Source organism: Mesocricetus auratus, unplaced genomic scaffold, assembly GCF_017639785.1.
Source record: "Mesocricetus auratus isolate SY011 unplaced genomic scaffold, BCM_Maur_2.0 Super-Scaffold_15014, whole genome shotgun sequence".
In the NCBI taxonomy this organism is placed as follows: Eukaryota; Metazoa; Chordata; class Mammalia; order Rodentia; family Cricetidae; genus Mesocricetus; species Mesocricetus auratus.
The window spans coordinates 31040804-31059075 of record NW_024429186.1 but is presented as its reverse complement, the minus strand read 5'-3'; the positions used below and the strand labels follow the sequence as shown (position 1 = coordinate 31059075).

Below are 18272 nucleotides of genomic sequence, written 5' to 3'. Positions count from 1 at the left end.
ACTTTCCTCTGCTGCAGATGCTTTACATGTTTTATATGGTCCCACAACTGGCTTCAGCTACTGAAACTAGCTCTGTGTCCCAACCTTTTCTGTCCGCTGTGTTAGACGCCTAACAAAGATGTTATTCTTAGTCTTCCCAGCAGGGGGCAGACTTCATCCAGGAATGGCCATGTAATTTGCTATCCCATCGAGGACAGGGTTTGTACACAGATAGTTCTGGGGTGTGGTTTCCATCTCTCAACATGATACTTGATGAGGAACTATCTTGCACAAACTAAATAGGATCCAATGTGACCTAGAACCACACACTGGCAGACTTTGGGTGTTAGCAAGTTCTTACCTATCTTTGGAAGAAGTGAGAAAAGAGAATCCTAATCTTTATGGGACACTAAGCAGGAATGACAGGAACAAGGGGACAAGAAGGTAGGCACTTCCACTTTCAGAAGAAACTTGAGTGAGAAATCTGTTGGCTTTCCTCTAGAATTTGAGATGTGGGGACAGATTAGAGCAGAGACCCAAGTGTACTGCTCCCGAGCGTGGCCAAGTGTACAGCAGCCGACCTCACCTTCCTTTCCGTTTCCTCGTGAAGTCCCGTTTGGCAGCCACGTGCGTTATAAAGTGGAGCCTTGGTCTGGTTGTCGAATGGTCTTCTCTCACTCAGGCCTGGGCAAAACTTCATGTGTTTTCAGAGATTGTGGAGAGTGGTGAGGTGTAGTGGGCATTGACCTTGCTGGTGCTTCTTGTCTCTGGGCGCGACCTCTTAAAAGGAAGGGAGGGGCGGTCTTGCACTCTCGTGTGGTGGCCGGAGATTGGACTGCTGGATCCATTCACTCCTAGGCAGAACGGAAGACCACAGCAGCTGTTTTCCTTGTTGTGCATTTATGAGTGTTTCTAATAAATCCTAAAACACCCCTTTACAAGTTCTCGTGGATTCCCCTCCAGTGAGGTGAGTTTTTGTTTTGTTTTGTTTTTGAGACACAGCTTCACTATGTAGCCTCAGCTGGCCTAAAACTTACTATGTAGACCAGGCTATCCTCAAACTCAGCTCTACCTGCCCCCACCCCCGCCCCTGCCCACTTTTGTGCTGGGATTAAAGGCATGTGCCACCACGCCTAGCAGTTGTAAGGTTTCTATCAGGCATTTTTAACCATGAGTCTAGGACACTTCGTAGGAGAGCATCATCTGTTTTGATTCCTTCCTTCCACAGGAGACTGTGTTTGGAGACTGCAAGGAGCTTTGGCCATGCTGTGTTTCCGATGCCCCTCTAATTCTCTCCTGTGAACTCAGCCCCGCCGCAGAATCTCATCTTGCGGTGGAGCCTTGTGCCTTTAGAGTCTTCTCACCTCCAAGAGTTGCGGTTGCCCTTGTGTGCCCAGACCCTTCACTTTGCTTCCTGGATCAGAGACAATGGCCGATGGGAATGTCCACTGACTCTGAGGTCCATTTGGCACCGGTTCTGCCTTAGCAGGGAGGCAGGTCTGGGGTCTAGTGTGTGCCATCACTATTACGAGGCTTCAAGGACACTTCCCCCCATTTATCCCAGTTATGTCCCCTGCTAAACTAGGTTAACGGTGTCTAATTATCCACTGAACATTGTCATGCTGCATAAAGATAGAATCCCGCCTGTCCTCTGAGCCGTGGTACTTTATCTCCATTTAGATCTCCGAAGTGTTCTATTAGGTTTGAGAGACTGTTTCCACGAGGTCTGCATCAGGGCTACTTGTAGCCTTTGCATGGAAGCAGCAAAGACTCTGTCTGATGGCAGAGGGGACCCAGGTTGCTTTGGGGACCTCACCCTCAGCTGCTGGTAATGTCTGAAAGTTGGGGTCCCTTGGATATGATCCTTATTTTAATCACGATGGCCAACCCAGCCCTTGATATAGCAGGGGACCAGTGAGGACAGGTGGCTACAAGAGAGGTGAATGAGGTGATGCAAGGTGGATAGACCCTCATCTGAGGAGTCCTAGGGGCGATTTTTTTTTTACCTCATAGCACAAATTCTTTTCCATGGAGTCTCAGTATGAAAGTAAGAGAACCCAGAGTCTTGGGGTTCTCTCTGACTGCAGTGACAGTGAGGTCATTCTTGTCCTCAGCCAACCAAATAAGCAAAGTGATGGGACTGGGGAAGGGAGGGTGACCTAGCTAGATAAGACCCCTCCCCGCCATCTTACAAAATGTATAATGACCCACACAGAACAACAGTTAACCAACCAGGTTAGGAGAGTTGGCAAAACTGTGGCCCTACTGTAAGTTTGAAACATGTTTGCACCATGGAAAATATCAGTTGCATCCTAGTGGAGTGTATGGAAGGGACATATCTGCCCATGTAGAGCTGCTTGTATGTGTCCCTGCAGGTGGGGGCTGATAGTGTGCCGCTCCGTGCTCTGGGCTTTACAGAAAGGTGGTAGTAACGAGGCAGCCTTCGAACCCTCCGCCCGAGAAGCCAGTATTTAGATTGTGGCAACTCATGGCCAGATGTTTTGGAGGTTTGCGATGGGCCACCATGAGATGGCCAGGATTTCTCCTTTGAGTTGCTGGCTGACCAGATGTGCTTGCTCACCACTGGTGCGCCCTGTTACCCAATCTGCGTGGTAGGAGGGGAGGGAGATTATTTCCTGTGGTCCATAGGTAACGCTGTATTCTGCAAAATGGCCAAAGCAAGCAGCAAGTGATGAAGAAGTCCCTCAAAAGAAGCCTGGCATTTAATTAACTTTTCAAAGCGCTAGTTCAGCAAGCTCCGTGCATCTATATTTTGCATATTGAGCGAGTGAGCATCTCTAATGGGTCTGAATTGTCTGACCTGCCGTGGTGGCGAACTCCTGCTTGGGTTATACAAACACCACATGCTCGTGTGAGTCCCAGGGACACAAGCTTTGCTTTGTGGACTGTTTGGGTTCCTGGCCATCACTTCCTCAAGTCCATATCCATTAACACTTCTGGTGGAAGACAGTAGGCAGCTGAAAAGGAGGTATCAATTTTGCTGCTCAACAGCATCTGGAATTGTAGGGATATGACTCTCATAACATGACTAGGCCTTTTTTCTACAAATTAATACTTGGAATGGGGGTGGTGGTGGTACAGGGAGCAGGGGGACATCTGTATTGAAAAAGTTTTGCATGTGATTCTGTTGCGGTCTGTGGTTAAGAGCTGCCTGTTTGCAGGATTATCTGCAGCTTTCAATTCTTAGATTCCTGTGTGCACAGGAATGCAGACAGCTGCGTGGGTGCCCTGGGGATGCAGGCATGGCAGCGGGGCAGTATGTCTGCGATCTAGGGTGAAAGTCAGGGAAGCAAATTCTAGTGTCAGGCTCAGCACTATAGCCCTGTGACACTATAGCCCATGGCCACAGTGCCTGGTGTTCCTGAGTGGCAGTGGTTACTGCAGACACCTGCCATAGCACTGTAACATAGACACTGACATCTTTAGAAAGTACTGAAAACCATTGTGTGTGTAGCGCGGTGCCATCTAAGATGCCTTTGGGGGTCAGATGGGTGTAGCCTATCCGTGAGGCAGAGCTGTACTTCATAACGGCTCTCCGGAGCACACACATATGCACACTTATCTTTCTATAGAGGAGCATACACCAGGTCTAGAAGGCACTTCCCACCTAGGCTGCCTTGGGCTCACACACTGATATCCACATGACTGTAGGACATCCTACTGTTCCCTGGCTCCTCTAAGAAAACCATGGACTCAGAATTACTCCTGGCCTTGTGGGAAGGAGCCCAGGGTGGCTGAGGTCAGGCTTCTGTCCCAAAGGCTGTGTTGTTACCAGGCTTTTTTTTTTTTTTTTTTTTTGGTTTTACGAGACAGGGTTTCTCTGTTTTGGAGGCTGTCGGTCCAGCCTGGCCTCGAACTCACAGAGATCCGCCTGCCTCTGCCTCCCGAGTGCTGGGATTAAAGGTGTGCGCCACCAACACCCGGCTTTTTTTGGGGGGGTTACCAGGCTTTTTATTGCAATAATCCCGAAAGATGAGCATCCCATGTTGAATAAACAGCAGTGCGGTCCAAACCAAACTGACTGACACTCTAGACCAGTGGTCTTCAGCCTTCCTAATGCTGTGACCTTTTAATACAGTTCCTCATGTTGTGGTGACCCCCAACCAAAAATGATTTTCATTGCTACTTCATAACTGTAATTTTGCTACTGTCAGGAATCATAATGTAAATATCTGTATTTTCAGATGGTCTTAGGAAACCCCTGTGAAAGGGTTGTTCAACCCCCAAAAGGGTCTTGATCCACAAGTTGAAAACTGCTGCTCTGGATAAAGCCCAGACATGGCCAGTTTTCCATCTGTGTGAGCCAGAGCGAAGGCGGGGCTCTAGCACAGAAGCTCTCATCTCTCAAGCAGGGGTGTTCCAGAGCCTGTTACCTATGCCCTGGGGAGGGAGGGAGGCAGGAAGGGAGGGAGGGAGGGAGGGAGGGAGGAGAGGGAGGGGTGGGAGGGGACGGAGGGGATGGAGGGGACGGAGGGGAGAGAGACCAAGTGCATCCTTCCCCAGGACACCTTCTGATCTGTCTCCTTTCTCCAAGAGAGAAAGGAGATGCTGGAGAATGTCCTCCGGCTCCCCCCAGAGGGAGAGAGAACAGAATGTGGACTTCATAGGAGTTGAGTTGAATCTTAAACTCACTCCCTTTTTGGACACTGAATGGGTAAATGGCCGTTAATCAGCCTTCCCCAGACATTACCACTGCCATCATTGTCTCCTCTTAGCAGAATTCCCCCTGCTTTTGCCTTGGCATATTAGAAATCACAATAGCACCATGAGGGGCAACGAGACCTTTCACGTGAGCGCCCTTGGGGGTAATGCAGAGCCTAACGCAGGGACAGGTTGTTCCATTCTTCCAGCCTCACCTGGGCCTGTGGTAATGCCTCAAGGCAGGAGCATGTGGTGGGGGGGGGGCTGTTAACCTTTGGGGTGGCTGCAACTCCTGAGGGTGATCAGAGATGAATACATCCTATGTACAAAGCGAGGACACTGGCCTCGAATCCCTGCATCTCTGATTTAATTTTCCCATGGCCTGTTCTCTTCCTCCCATGCTGACTGAGACATCTGGGCGGTGAGTTGACAAAGGGTCACTATGCGGCCCTTCTGGGCCCATAGTGACACAGTTCTTTGTGATAGGAACATAAGTTGGAGGAGTTTTTCACCTCCCAGTGCCCAGGAGGTAAAAAAGAAAGCGTAAAGAATGAAATAGGGTCTCAGTGTCTCTTTCAGAAGCACTGCCCAGCAACCTAACTTCCTTCCACCAGGCCCCACCTCCCAAAGGTCTGCCACCTCACAATAGCACTGCAGTCTGGGGACCAGGCCTATGGGGACCAGGCCTTTGGGGACCAGACCTTTGGGGATCAGGCTTATGTGGACCAGGCCTTTAGGGACCAGGCTATGGGAATCAGGACTTTGGGGACGAGGGCTTTGGGGCCTATGGCATGCGAACCTTTAAGAACATTCACTATCCAAATCTGTGAGTAGCTGTCCCTTTTCTTCCAACTTCACCTGCCTGTTCCCTTCTCTCTCCTGACCTCATCCGTCATTTTCTGACTTTTAAAAACAGTGCTGGAAGTGGGTGGGGCTGGAGACTGGCTCAGGGGTTAAGAGCAATCACTACTCTTGCAAGGGACCTGGGTTTAGTTCCCAACACCCACATGGCAGCTTACAAGTGTCTAACTCCAGTTCCAGAGAATCAGATGTCCTCTTCAGGCACATACATGGTACATATACATATGTGTACTAAAAACACTCATACAAGAGAGATGAAAAGAAATTAAAAATAACAACAACAAAACCGTGCAGGGGGCTGGAGAGTTGGTTCAGTGATTAAGAGCACTGGCTACTCTTCCAGAAGACCCAGGTTCAAATCCCAGCACCTACTTGGTAGTTCAAACACATGAAAAATTAATAAATAATGAAAAATATTAAAAAGAAACAGTGCAGTTGGGATTAGTTTATTTAAACTTAGGCTATATTTTTATTTCTTAGTTGATAAGAAGTTAATGTATACTCAGTAGCTGGGGGAGTTATTTCCACCTTGCAGACATGGTAGTTGGCCTGAGGGAACTCTTCCTGTGACATTTTTGGCTCTGCACTGACAAAGGTGAGAATGTCATGCTTCCAGCTGTTGTAACACTGCCACCACGCCCAGACTCTGCCTATTGTGTGCTAGATTTCAGACTGAAAATAATTTATTTAAAAGAAAATGCAAGTCTTGTTGTGGGGATTTTCAAACATAGAAAAATAGAGCCACCATATCCCCCAAAGCCACCTCTAAACACCATCAACAGTTGCCAGCCAGAGTGTCTGTGGTGACTTTCTTAGGTTAGAATTACTTGGAATTTTGTTTAAAATCTGTTGTCCTAGATTGAGGGTGTAGTTCAGGAGAAGAGTATTTAGCATGTGTAAGACCTCACTTCTGTTCCCAGGAACACAAGCTATTAATACCACTTAATAAAAGCAATAATAATAATAATACCACAAATAACAACAACAGTATGTAGTCCTGGGTTCCCTGTCCCCATATCAGCTGATTCAGAAATCTCCATGCCAGGCCCAGCAGTTTGCTCTTCTAACAGGCTTCCCAGTGGCTCTCATGTCACTAACGTGTGAGAACTGCTGCCTTAGGTAAAGGCATGGGTGTCACACAGGTTCAGATCTCACCCAGTGCCAGTCATGTGAAGACAGAGAAGGCTGCTTGCTTACAAGAGGAGTCAGCACACCCCCTGTGTTCCTGTGAAGTATCTAGGCTGGTAAGGACAGCACCAAATACAGCCAGAGCCTTAGTCAGTGACAAAAGCAAGCTGTTGTGAGGCAGCCAGTTGTTGAGAGAGGCATTGTGTGTATCCATGTCCGTTTTCAGCTTTGGCTCTGCCAACACTCAAACCCAACAATCTAATTTGGAGTTGTACTGAGCCAAGGCTTTAAGAAGACCCTACATGGGACTGGGAATATGGCCCAGGCAGTAAAGTAACCATGCCGTCACGTCAGGAGGACCTGAGTTCTGATCCCCACATCCACATAAAAAAGTAATATGGTCATGTATGTCTGTAACCCTGGCATTGGGCGGGGGTCCAGAGATTGCTGGTCAGCCTGTCTGGCCAGTGAGTACCAACTTCAGTGAGAGACACCCATCTCAAAAGACATGGTGGCAGGACATGGGATATGGACCTTCAATCCCAGTGTTTAGGAGGTGAATGCAAGGCAAGTGGATTTCTGAGTTCCAGGCCAGCATGGTCTACAAAGAGAATTCCAGGCTAGTTCTGTCTCCAAGGGGTGGATGGGGATGGACAGACAGACAGACAGAAGGTAGGAGGTGATTCAAGGATACATCTGATCCAAACTCTGCCTCTACTCAATACATGCATAGCTGGGGGTGCACCCTCGCACACGTGCACATGCACACACACACACACACACACATCCACAGTTACACACACACACATCCTTACAGTGGCTACAAAGAAAGCATTTGGGGTATGCTGACGTGCACTTACCTGAACCTCTCCCCAGGCATACTCCAGCATGTGACATTCATGGATTGTCATAAACTTTGTCTCTCTCTCTTTCTCTCTCTTTTCAGATTGGGAAAGAAATTTTCTGAAGAGATGGAAGAGTAAGTTCTCATGTTCCTGTGTATCCTGTAGTGAGCTGTGCGGCAGTGTGTCCTTGACTGTCATTGTCTCTCCGGTCTGTGTTGAACATGGCATTGAAAACACAGAGGGAGGGCTGGAGAGATGGCTCGGCAGCTAACAGCCTTTGTAGAACACCGAGGGTGGGTTTACAGCACCACGTGGCAGCTACAACCATCCTTGACTCCCGTTACAGGGGCGCCAGCCTCCTCATCCCACCCCCATGGAGACCGGCACACACATACAATGTGCAGACAAACATGCAGACAGAACACTCATGCACACAAGTAAAAGTAATAGTGAATCTCAAAAAGAAAATCGGGGGCTCTGGAATCTGGTGGTGGCCTGGGGCTGGGATCTGCATGGTGAGTCAAGAGCTTGCTTCACGTTGCCTTCACCCGAAGGTCAGAACCCACTGGGGCCATGTCGTAGTCTGTCAGCTTTTCAGGATTATATGTCCAGGTATCAGGGTACCAGCCCAAACTTTCTGCTGTAACAACATAGATGGGCAGAAATAAAGATAGTCTACTGACCCTGGCCTTCTTCTAAGACTTACGTTTTAAAAATGAAGTTAGTTAAAATTGAGGAAAAGGGTTCTAGACAATGGAATGACAGCAGGTGCTGTCACCCCTGCAGGGTTGGGAAGAGCATTCATGTCAGTCTGTGGTTGCTGCCCTTGGGGATGGTGTGTTGCACAGCCTATGCCACCATGCACAGCAGACCAATTTGCCTGAAAAGGTTTGACCAAGGTTACGGCAGAAGGAGAGTTTTTATGTATTACCCATTGTCTTAGACGGGGTTACTAGTGCTGTTGTGAAAAACCATGACCACAACAAGTTGAGGAAGAAAGGGTTTATTCAGCTTACACTTCCACATCAATAAAGGACATCACGACAGGAGCTCAAGCAGGGTAGGAACCTGGAGACAGGAGCTGATGCAGAGGCCATGGAAGGGTGCTGCTTACTGGCTTGCTCCCCATGGCTTGCTCAGCCTGCTTTCTTACAGAACCCATCACCAGCCTGTGGGTGGCATGACCCACGATGGACTGGGCTCTTCCCCATTGATTACTAATTAAGAAAACGCCCTACAGCTGGATCTCATGGAATTTTCTCAACTGAGGTCCCCTCCTTTCAGATGACTCTAGTTTGTGTGTCAAGTTGACATAAAACTAACCAGGGCAGCTGTTAACTCTAGGTTGTTGCTATCTGTGTTTGACACTCATATTCTGCTCTCCTATTTTCCTCTGACAGCCGCCGCCTCAAACAGCACAACCTGACTGGATCAGATGAAGGAGAAGGTGAGCGCCTTAGAGGAAGTCAGGGCATGGCCAGGAGGCCTGGGAGCCCCTAGGCAGTCCTTGGCTACAGCTTAAATCCCAGAGGGCTGCTCACACCTCTGCTTTCTGAATGCTCCTGCCGGGGAGGGTGGGGGGCGAGCCTGCTTTATCCACTCTCCTCCTTGGTCCTGCAGAACTCCGCTACAGTGTGTCAGTTACCTTTCCCAGGATTACACATCCAAGCAGCAGAACCCACCTACACAGTTGTTGGAGATTCAAAACTCAGGCCTTCATGCTTTCAGAGCAAGCACGCTTACCCACAGAGCTTCTTTCCCAGCCCCAGTTCTTCTTATTTAAAACAAACCTTCTATTTGCCCATGTGTATTCTGTTGCTACAGTAGTCTCTAGTAACCATCTTGAGTGCTTGGGCTGCTAATTCCATCATTGCTGTCCCTTCTGAGTCTGTTTCTGTTGACTCATTTTTCTTCTGAAAGAGGTATTCTCTCTCTCTCTCTCTCTCTCTCTCACTCACACACACACACACACACATTGATGAGTATAGGACACTCTGGATGTGAACATGCTGATCCTGGACCTATTTGCCCCCCTTCAAAGGCTGACCTGTTTGTTGGCAGGTAATGTATCTTTGATGGTGATCAAGTTGTTCATTTTGGGAGCTGTCTGGAGCTGGCACTAAGACATGTCCAACTTTTTGCCAATAAGACAAAATGTTGTCAATTATCAAGTTCATGCTCAAGAACCATACAATCAAGTTACAAGGAAGGAGGGAGGAGGGGAGGAGAAGGGGGGAGGGAGGAAGGGAGAGAAGGAGGGAGGGAAGGAAGAAAATTGCATTTTAAAAAGGTACAATGTTTTAAGTAAGTTTCCAGTTCATGTTGAGCTGTATTTGTAGCTTTCCTTGGCTTGAGGGTGACCCATGGCCATGGATTAGTATAAGGCATCTTGTAAGTGAGTGCAGTGAAATCACTGAACAAGATCACTCTGTGGGTAGCTTATTGAGGGGACAGACTGCCGTACTGTCTCACAAAATCAGAGAACAGCAACTCCGCGGGAAAGCCTGGATTTTATACAGCAGTCAGCAGGGTGGAGGCTCACAAACTGGTTATCCACAACCAAGTGTATTTTGCCCTGTCAGTTGAAGAGAAGTAGTGGCCTTCCTGACAAACAGAAACCCAGATCCTAAGATTCCTGGGGGCTGCTGAGTTCAGGTTTCTGTTTACCCAGTAAGAGTCCTGCCTGTGTTGGATCCACCATCTTAGGACTCCATCAGCAGGACTGCCGTTTTGGTGCCTGCTATGTGACCGATCTCATCAAGGTGTTGATTCCCTGTCTGGGTGCAGTCAAGCCTTTTTTGGTTCCCCAGGAGTCCTAGGGATGTCTCGCCTCACACCCTGACTGAAGACCTCTGAGGCCTGGGGAGGACAGGAGCCTCAGCTTGAACTAGGAGATGATAGTGGGGTTTATCTGCAGTGTAGGCATCTGGGCAGTCTGGAACAGTGGGTAGGTGTGAGTGTATGGCAAGTTGTGCCCTGCGGGTCAGTTTTTTTAGTAACTTCAGTCTCCAGTTGCTTGTGTATTTGTTTGTGACATGGGGAAATGTGGGCTTTATGTAAGAAACATTAAATTCAGGAAACCTGATTTCTAGAGCTCATTGGCTGAAACTTCCAAATGGAAGTAACAAGAAAACAACGCGATCCCTGATCTGCTGGCGCATGCTCACAGGGTTATCTCCAGGCTGCTCACCACTCTGCCTGGAGCCGCCTTCCAAGGCCCTCAAAGGGCTTCTGGAACCCTACTTTCTTCACTGTGGGAAGGGCTCCAGATCAAGGAGTAACTCTGAAGTGTCCCGGCCAACCTTTGCAAATGCTGCACTTTCTGCCTGTTAACGTGTGGGACCAGAGGCTGTGCCGGCTGCCATAGGGCCACTGCTTTAGAGTCGCTGCTGTGGCTTGGAGGGGCTCGTTCAGCCACGTTGAACAACCTGTCCTTTAACACATTGAGAAATTGAGGCCTAGAGGCTATTACAGAGTGTAGCAGGGCTCAGACTGCCCTTCCAACTCCCAAGAGAATCAGTTCCTACACCTCAGTTGTCCGCCAGTGTCGCCATCACCGTTTACTACTGAGAGTTCACTTTGTATCAGCCACCAAACCAGGTGGTTTACATTTTCTTGTCTGGGATAACAGGGATATGATATCACATTTAGCTTATGTTTTACATATTGTGTCATGTGACTCTCAAGAATAATCCACACTCTGTGTGTGTGTGGTGTGTGTATATGTGGTGTATGTGTGTGTGGTGTATATGTGTGTGGTATGTGTGTGGTGTGTGTATGTGGTATGTGTTTATGTGTGGTATGTGTGTGGTGTGTGTTTATGTGTGGTATGTGTGTGGTGTGTGTATGTGGTGTGTGTTTACGTGTGGTATGTGTGTGGTGTGTGTGTGTGTCGTGTATGTGTGTATGGTATGTGTGTGGTATGTGTATGTAGTATGTGTTTATGTGTGTAGTGTGTGTGTGTAGTGTGTGTATGTGGTGTGTGTTTATGTGTGGTGTGTGTGTGGTGTGTGTGTGCACGTGTGCATGTATATGTGTACACATTCTAGACCACCTCTCCCCTTATTTTTTAATAGGGTCTCTCACTGGACCTGGAGTTCATCAATTTGATTAGGTCGCCCAGTGAGCTTCAGGACTCTGCTTGTTGCCCTTGCCCTGTGTTGCTGGAGTGTTGGGTGCACACCACCAAGCTTAACTTTTTATCTGGGTTCCTAGGATCTTAACTCAGCTCGATGCTTGTCCTGCAGACACTTTGCTGACCCCCATTTCTCTGTGGGAAAGGTTTTTAAATTGATTTGACTGAGTCTGTTTAAGCACAGAAAGCCTTAACCATTTAAAGTCGGCAGTTTGAGTCTGGCTGACATTCATATGTCATGAAACCACTGTCACAGTGAACATAGGGAGTCTCCATAACTGCTCCCCCCTCGCCTCTGACCTCAACAATTGATGCTTTTTTATGATAAAAACAATTTGATGTCCTAGACTAAATGAAAGTGTAAGTACATACATTTTATCCCAGTATATGGAAATAGAAGCACGCCTAGCTTTTCTCATTATGATTCCAACATTATCCAGGTTGCTGCATGTATTGTTGGTGTCTTCATTTTTATTGGTGAGTGACATTCCATTGCATGGATATACCAGAGCATCAACCTGTTGATAAACACTTGAATTGCAGTTTTCCCCGTATTGAAGACAAGGTGAGGAAGAGTGACCTTGCTGAAGGTCTCACCACCAGTAAACGAGAGTCACAGGATTCTGAGCAGACCTTTCACCTCAGAGCTCTTATTCTGAGCGTTTGTGAGGATTCCTCAGATATGCTGGTATCCTCACCACAGACTGCTAAGAGTGACTGATGGGTGCTTAGTCAAATCCCACCAAGAAAAGAAAGGAGGCCTATTTTCAGAAAATACCTCTAATATTTTCCCTTTCATAAACCTGGCATGTGAATTTTTTTATTTTTGGCACAGAGGCCTGACACACAAACCCATTTCTCCCAAGAGAGCACCTTACCTCTTCACCCACCCAACCCCGGAGAGATGCCCCTCCCTAGCATAAATCTGTTTTTCCATTCAGTTCTGCTTGCGTCCTTAATGGAAAATCAGTTCATATGTCACACTTCACACTCGACTTAGTCCATTTCACTGAATGTGAATGTTTAGAATGCATTATGCGCTAAGAATCATGTTACATATAACTAGTTTCTAGAATTATCTTTGCTCAGAGAATTCCTTGGTTGGCTAGTGAAGGCTGCTTCCTTGAACTTAGAATATCCAGTGGGTGGTGAGAGTCCAGGAGTGATTCCCATGAATCATCCACGCCACTCATTCAACGATGACATTAAGCATCTCCTTGGACACCTGTACGGAGACCTACTGGCTCTCTTAATAAAGCCCAATTCAGGATCTTAGGGAGCAAGGGGTGTTTTCACCTAGGAAGGGGTGATCTCACCTGCTAGGGAGGGTCACTGGTGGGCAGTGGCAAATGGAGAAGAGAGAAGCCAAAAGCAAGTCTCCCTCATTCTGTCTCCTTCTCCTGCCGGCCTCGGAGGTTAGGGTTATGGAGGAGGGTCAACAGGCTTTCACCCAGTGCCAACTGGGGCCTGTGTTGCCCCAGGTGCTAGAGATGGCAGTGACTAAGGCAGTCACAGGCCTCCCGGAGCTTCTGGTCTGGTGAGAAGACACTCCTGGTCCTTGCCTGTCTGCCCGTCAGCCGTGGAGCAGGCTCAGGAGCCTTGTCTCTGTAGCATTCTCAACACCTTCAACCCGGTGAATAGCACTCATCCTGCCCTGACACCTGGGGGAGGGAGGAGAAGCATGACATCTCTCCACCTGTGCCCCATCCTTCCAGGGACTAGGGCAGAAAGACACAGGAGATTTCAGAATGGAAACAGGGAGCGATGTTTGTTTACAAGAGGCTCGGGCATCTGCTGGTGAGCCTGAACACATGATGTGGGGCTGTTTGCAAGATCATGCCAGGCTGTAAGCTCAGATGGATATAGAAGCCAGACGGACAAGCACATGAAACAACAAAAGGATGGACACAGACAGACAGACCAGCTTGAAAGATTTCAAATTAGATTCCAAAGGATGGCAGGCAGGCTGAGGATGTATTTCTCATTGTAAAATGCCCATAGCTCCTGTAGGGCTAAATCCCCAGCATAGAAATTAAATATGAAATTAAAATGACACTTTTAGGCTTATGGTGTTGGAGTTTGTATCCAGGGCCATGTGTAAACAAACTAAGCAGTCTGTCACTGAGCTGGGCTACCAGTCCCCAAGAACGAATCCTTTTTTAAAACTCCTGTAAGTAGAACATATCTGCAGGTTGGATTAAGTCTTTGGAAGCGATTTGCAAACCCTTCACAAACACCAGGATGTCTTTGCCCTAAAGGAACACAGACCCTTGTTGGGAAGCAAAACAGAAGATACGAGAGAATGAGGGGAGGCATGGCAGGTGTGGCTACGTGTTAGTGATTGTGTGTTTAGTTGTGTATAGGCTGGAAACCCCAAAGGAAGAAGGAAGGTCATGAAGGGTGAACGGGGCCTGCTTAGCTGAAGAGAAGGAGTGGCCTGGTGTAAGGAGAGACTCCACATGGAGAATGGTTAATGTGGCCAGAAGGGATGCTGGTTTGCAGAGCTAAGTCCCGATTCTTGTCCGTTCCAACTACATACTACCTTTAGTGATGTTAGGGAGATTGTCAGCCATCTTTCTAACCTGCTGGTTCTAGCTTGAAGCTCTTGCAGTTATCCCTAAACTGTGGGAGGTTGTAATTATAGAGAATAGCTCGAGAGTCGTGAGCAGCCAGAGCTCCACACGACCCCTGGGAAGGCAAATCAAGTCTTCTCTATTTAGACGAGCATCCTCCAATGGCAGAACCATCCAGTCTTTTAAAATACATTTTTAAGTTATTATACAATGTAATGGCATTTGTTTTGTTATTTTTATACACAGACGTCATACTTTGTGTGATGGGGTGGGTGCCGGTCTTTCTTTTGCCCTCTCCCTGTGGCTTACTGGTCCCCTTCTTCCCATCAAACGGCCCCTTTCCTTTTGCTCTCTTGCCACATGTATTCCATTACTCTTTTCTCCTTTCTCTTCACATAGATCTCCCCTTCCCCTTTACACACACACACACACACACACACACACACACAGGCACGTGCATGTGCACACGTATATTGTATACACATATATGTACATTTAAACCTAGAGTCTTCGCAGGAGAATATAGTGTTTCTGGGTCTGGTCTGTCTCATTGCATGTGATCTTCAGTTGCACCCATTTTCCTCTAAAGGTCATAATGTGATTTTTCTTTCTGACTAACTAGAATTCCATTGTGTGTATACCATATTTCTCCTTTCGCTTGCTTATGGACATCTAGGTGACTCGTAGAGCAGTGCTGTTATACACTGTGGTGAATTATTGTACAGCAGTAGACATGAATGTGCAAATATCCCCATGGTACGCTGACTTCCTGTACTTCCAGTATATTCCTGGGAGTGGTCCAGCTGAGTCATGTACTTGTGTTTTTGGTTTTTGAGGAACTTCCACGTTGACTTCCGTAGCGGCTCCCCTAGTTTCCACTCCCACGGTCAGGTAAAAGGGTGACCTTTCCCCCACAGCCTCAGCATTTGTTGTTGGTCTCCCTGATGATGACCACTCTGACTGGGGTGAGATGGAGCCTCAAAGCACTTCTAACAGCTAAGGATGTCGAGCACTTTTTTCAAAATTTATTTTTATTTCTTCTTTTGAGAACTTCCTATTCAGTTCGTTGACCCATTTGTCAATTGGATGGTATTTGGTGTTTAATGTTTGAAGTTCTTTATATATAGAAAGTGTCACATTCTGTTTTTTAAAGACTTATTTATTATATACACAGTGTTCTATATGACTACAGGCCAGAAGAGGGCACCAAATCTCATTATAAATGGTTGTGAGCCACCATGTGGGTGCTGGGAATTGAACTCTGGAAGAGCAGCCAGTGCTCCCAACCTCTGAGCCATCTCTCCAGTCCCGAAAGTGTCACATTCTGATTCCTGATCTGATACATAGTTGGCAGTGATTTTTTCCCCATTCTGTAGGCGCTCAATATGCAGATTTTTAGCTATGCAAAAAAATTTAATCTCACATAATCCTACTTTTCAATTCGTAGACCATCCATTCTGAAAATCAAGTTTTCAGCTTGCCCTAGGTATCTGTCACAGAAGGTTACATGACATTTGAAAAGGGACATCACCATCTGGAATAGGACTGAAGTCAGTCCCTGAAAGTGACTTTGGGCAAGCTGCTCACTGACTCGTTGGCTTAGCAACTATTTGTATAACCCTCTGCTTAGTGATGCATGAGACTGGGCTCTAGATGATGGTGAACAAGGTATCCATCCATTGTCTTTGCCTTCAAGGCAGCTTATAACCTAGCAGGGGACAGGAATAAAACGTATTACCATACAACTAAATAAGTAGGAACAGCTGGATTCGGTGGCGCATGCTTTTAATCTCAGCACTCAGGAGGCAGAGGCAGGCGGATCTCTGTGAGTTCAAGGTCAGCCTGGTCTACAGATCGAGTTCCAGGACAGCCAGGGCTGCTATACAGCAAAACCTTGTCTCAAAACGAGCAAACAGACAACAAAAAACAAAAAAGGAGTAGATTATGACTCCGTCCCCTGAAGGAAGAGTACAGGTGCTGTTAGAAAAATCAACTTGAACTCGGTGATGGAGTGGAAGGGCAATCTAAAGACTTGACTTTCACTCGTCAGCTTGGAGAAGAACAGAAGTTGTCCGGGAGGGGCAGCGGGAGTTGGGAGATAGAGATGGAAACCACAGGCGCAAAGGTGTGTCACCCCTAACCTCTTTCAGGCCTGCTTAGTCTCCATCTGCCCCGAAGTCCACTCAGTAGTAGAAGGCAAGGTGAAGATAGATGGTGAGGCTGTCGAGAACACTGAGAGGCACGGAGATGGAGAAGAGAAATTCTTTACTTCAGAAATGAATATTCAGGGGCCCTGGGGGAGGGAAGCCTTGGTTGGTGAAGTGCTTGCCATGCAAACGTAAACTTGAGTTTTATTAGCAGCCGCATGAAAACCTGGAGTACATCAATGAGTGCCTGCAATCCCAGCTCTGGGCAGTGGGAACAGAAGGGTGCTCACCACCCAGTCTAAGCAAAGCTGGAAGCTCCAGTGTTCACTAGACACCCTGACTCAGAAAATAAGGTGGTGAGCAATTGAAGAAGACACCTGATTGATGTCTTTAGCCTCAACATGCACGCACGCACCCAAGTACTCACATATATACACAGGAAATATCCAGGTTAAAACATTGGCTGAATATACAATTGAACATGGACTCGACTTTCAAGTCATTTATGTCAAACCAAAGTTAGCAGAATATCTGTGAGCATCTCCCCAGTCTCTGAAAACAAGATCTTAACGAAAGAGGCACTGTGCTCAAGCATGGCCTTGCATCATTCAGGATTGTGTCTGGCATCGTGACTCCCTCATATGGCAGCCCTGAGCTGTGGGTGCGCCTTGGCCCCGCTGGGGAGAGCTGTGTCTTTCACATCCTGAGGTCCAGTTTTGACAGAAGTGAAATGCCTTGAAACCTAGAAATAATAAATCCTTCTGACCAACCAAAAAAAAAAAAAAAAGATGTTTAATTCCTAAAGGACAAGCTGAGTCGAGCCACTTCTAGCCAGGGGCAATTGGGGACTTAATTCTTCAAGTGTAGCAATCTGGATGATCTGAGAGCTTGGAGTTTAAGGGTAATTGCTCAATTTTCTATCCATGTCAACAGGGAAAATAGGTAAAAGTGGCTCAACACAGCCACGCAGTGAGGCTGGAAGAGAGGTGAGATGCAGGCTGACAGCGGAATTGGAAATGCGCTATCTCTAGAGGGCTATCTCTAGAGGGCGATCTCAGCGACCCCCGACTCCTGCTCCCCAGCCATCTCCATCACGAGGCTTTCTGCCTCTCTTTTGGGCACTGTCTCATTTCTTGCTTAACCCTTCTACAGTATCCGTCATCCCTTCTGCAAACAGCAGAGTCACTTTGCGCCTAAACGGCTCCAGTGGAGAGTGGAAAGAGTTGTTTAAGAACAGATCAAATGGAAGCCTGGTACCTAACCTCCTTTCGTGCTTAGTGAGAACATTGTTATTGTGCTGCCTGCTTCTCTGAAGCTTTGTGCAGCTGGTGGCAAAATTCCTAGGTGCCTCCTAAATCTGGCTCCTTTGTGTTTATCGTTTTAGTTAAGCAAGAATTACCACTGGTGTTTTTATTAAATAAACCAGCTTAAGTCCAAAGTTATTAGTACCATACATGGAAGTCATCCTAACCCTGTTCCTGCCTATTCTGCCTCAACACCCATGCATGGTCACGGCAGCCAGTGCTCAGAGGTCAGGAGCTAGGACAAGCTGCCCTCCCTTTGGGTGCCTGACTTTATTTACAAGATACTGGGTAAGAAATTTGAAACAAACCAACCTTGTGGGAAAGAGTATTGATAATTAAGCTTGTGTCCATGTCTGCAAAGCTAACTGATTCACCTGTGGAGTTGCTGCTGTGCGCCCCCTCCCCCACTCAGTGATAATCACCCTCTCACCCAGGAGGGACTGAAAGCTCTGCTGTGTTAAATAATGAGCAGGTCACATGGCCAATAAACAACATGGCAGGGACAAATTAGCAACCAGCTCTCCAGAGGAAGAAAGCCAATCACAAAAAGGCAGGGTTTGCCAGGCTCTGTGGTGCCGCATTGGCTAGTTTCAAGCTAACAATACAACACTACTGTCCACAGTGAGGACTGCTGGGCA

The 18272-nt window shown here is 47.4% G+C and overlaps 1 protein-coding gene across 2 annotated transcripts in view; it reads left to right on the top strand.

Moving 5' to 3' along the window:
* The window catches only part of Ift43 (intraflagellar transport 43), a 75700-nt gene that overhangs the window by 45224 nt on the left and 12204 nt on the right, over positions 1–18272 (top strand). For both annotated transcript variants that reach the window (XM_040742711.1, XM_040742713.1), the window contains exons 4-5: positions 7577–7609; positions 8876–8922. In XM_040742711.1, the coding sequence (XP_040598645.1) occupies positions 7577–7609; positions 8876–8922 (80 nt within the window). The remainder of the gene's footprint in view (positions 1–7576; positions 7610–8875; positions 8923–18272) is intronic.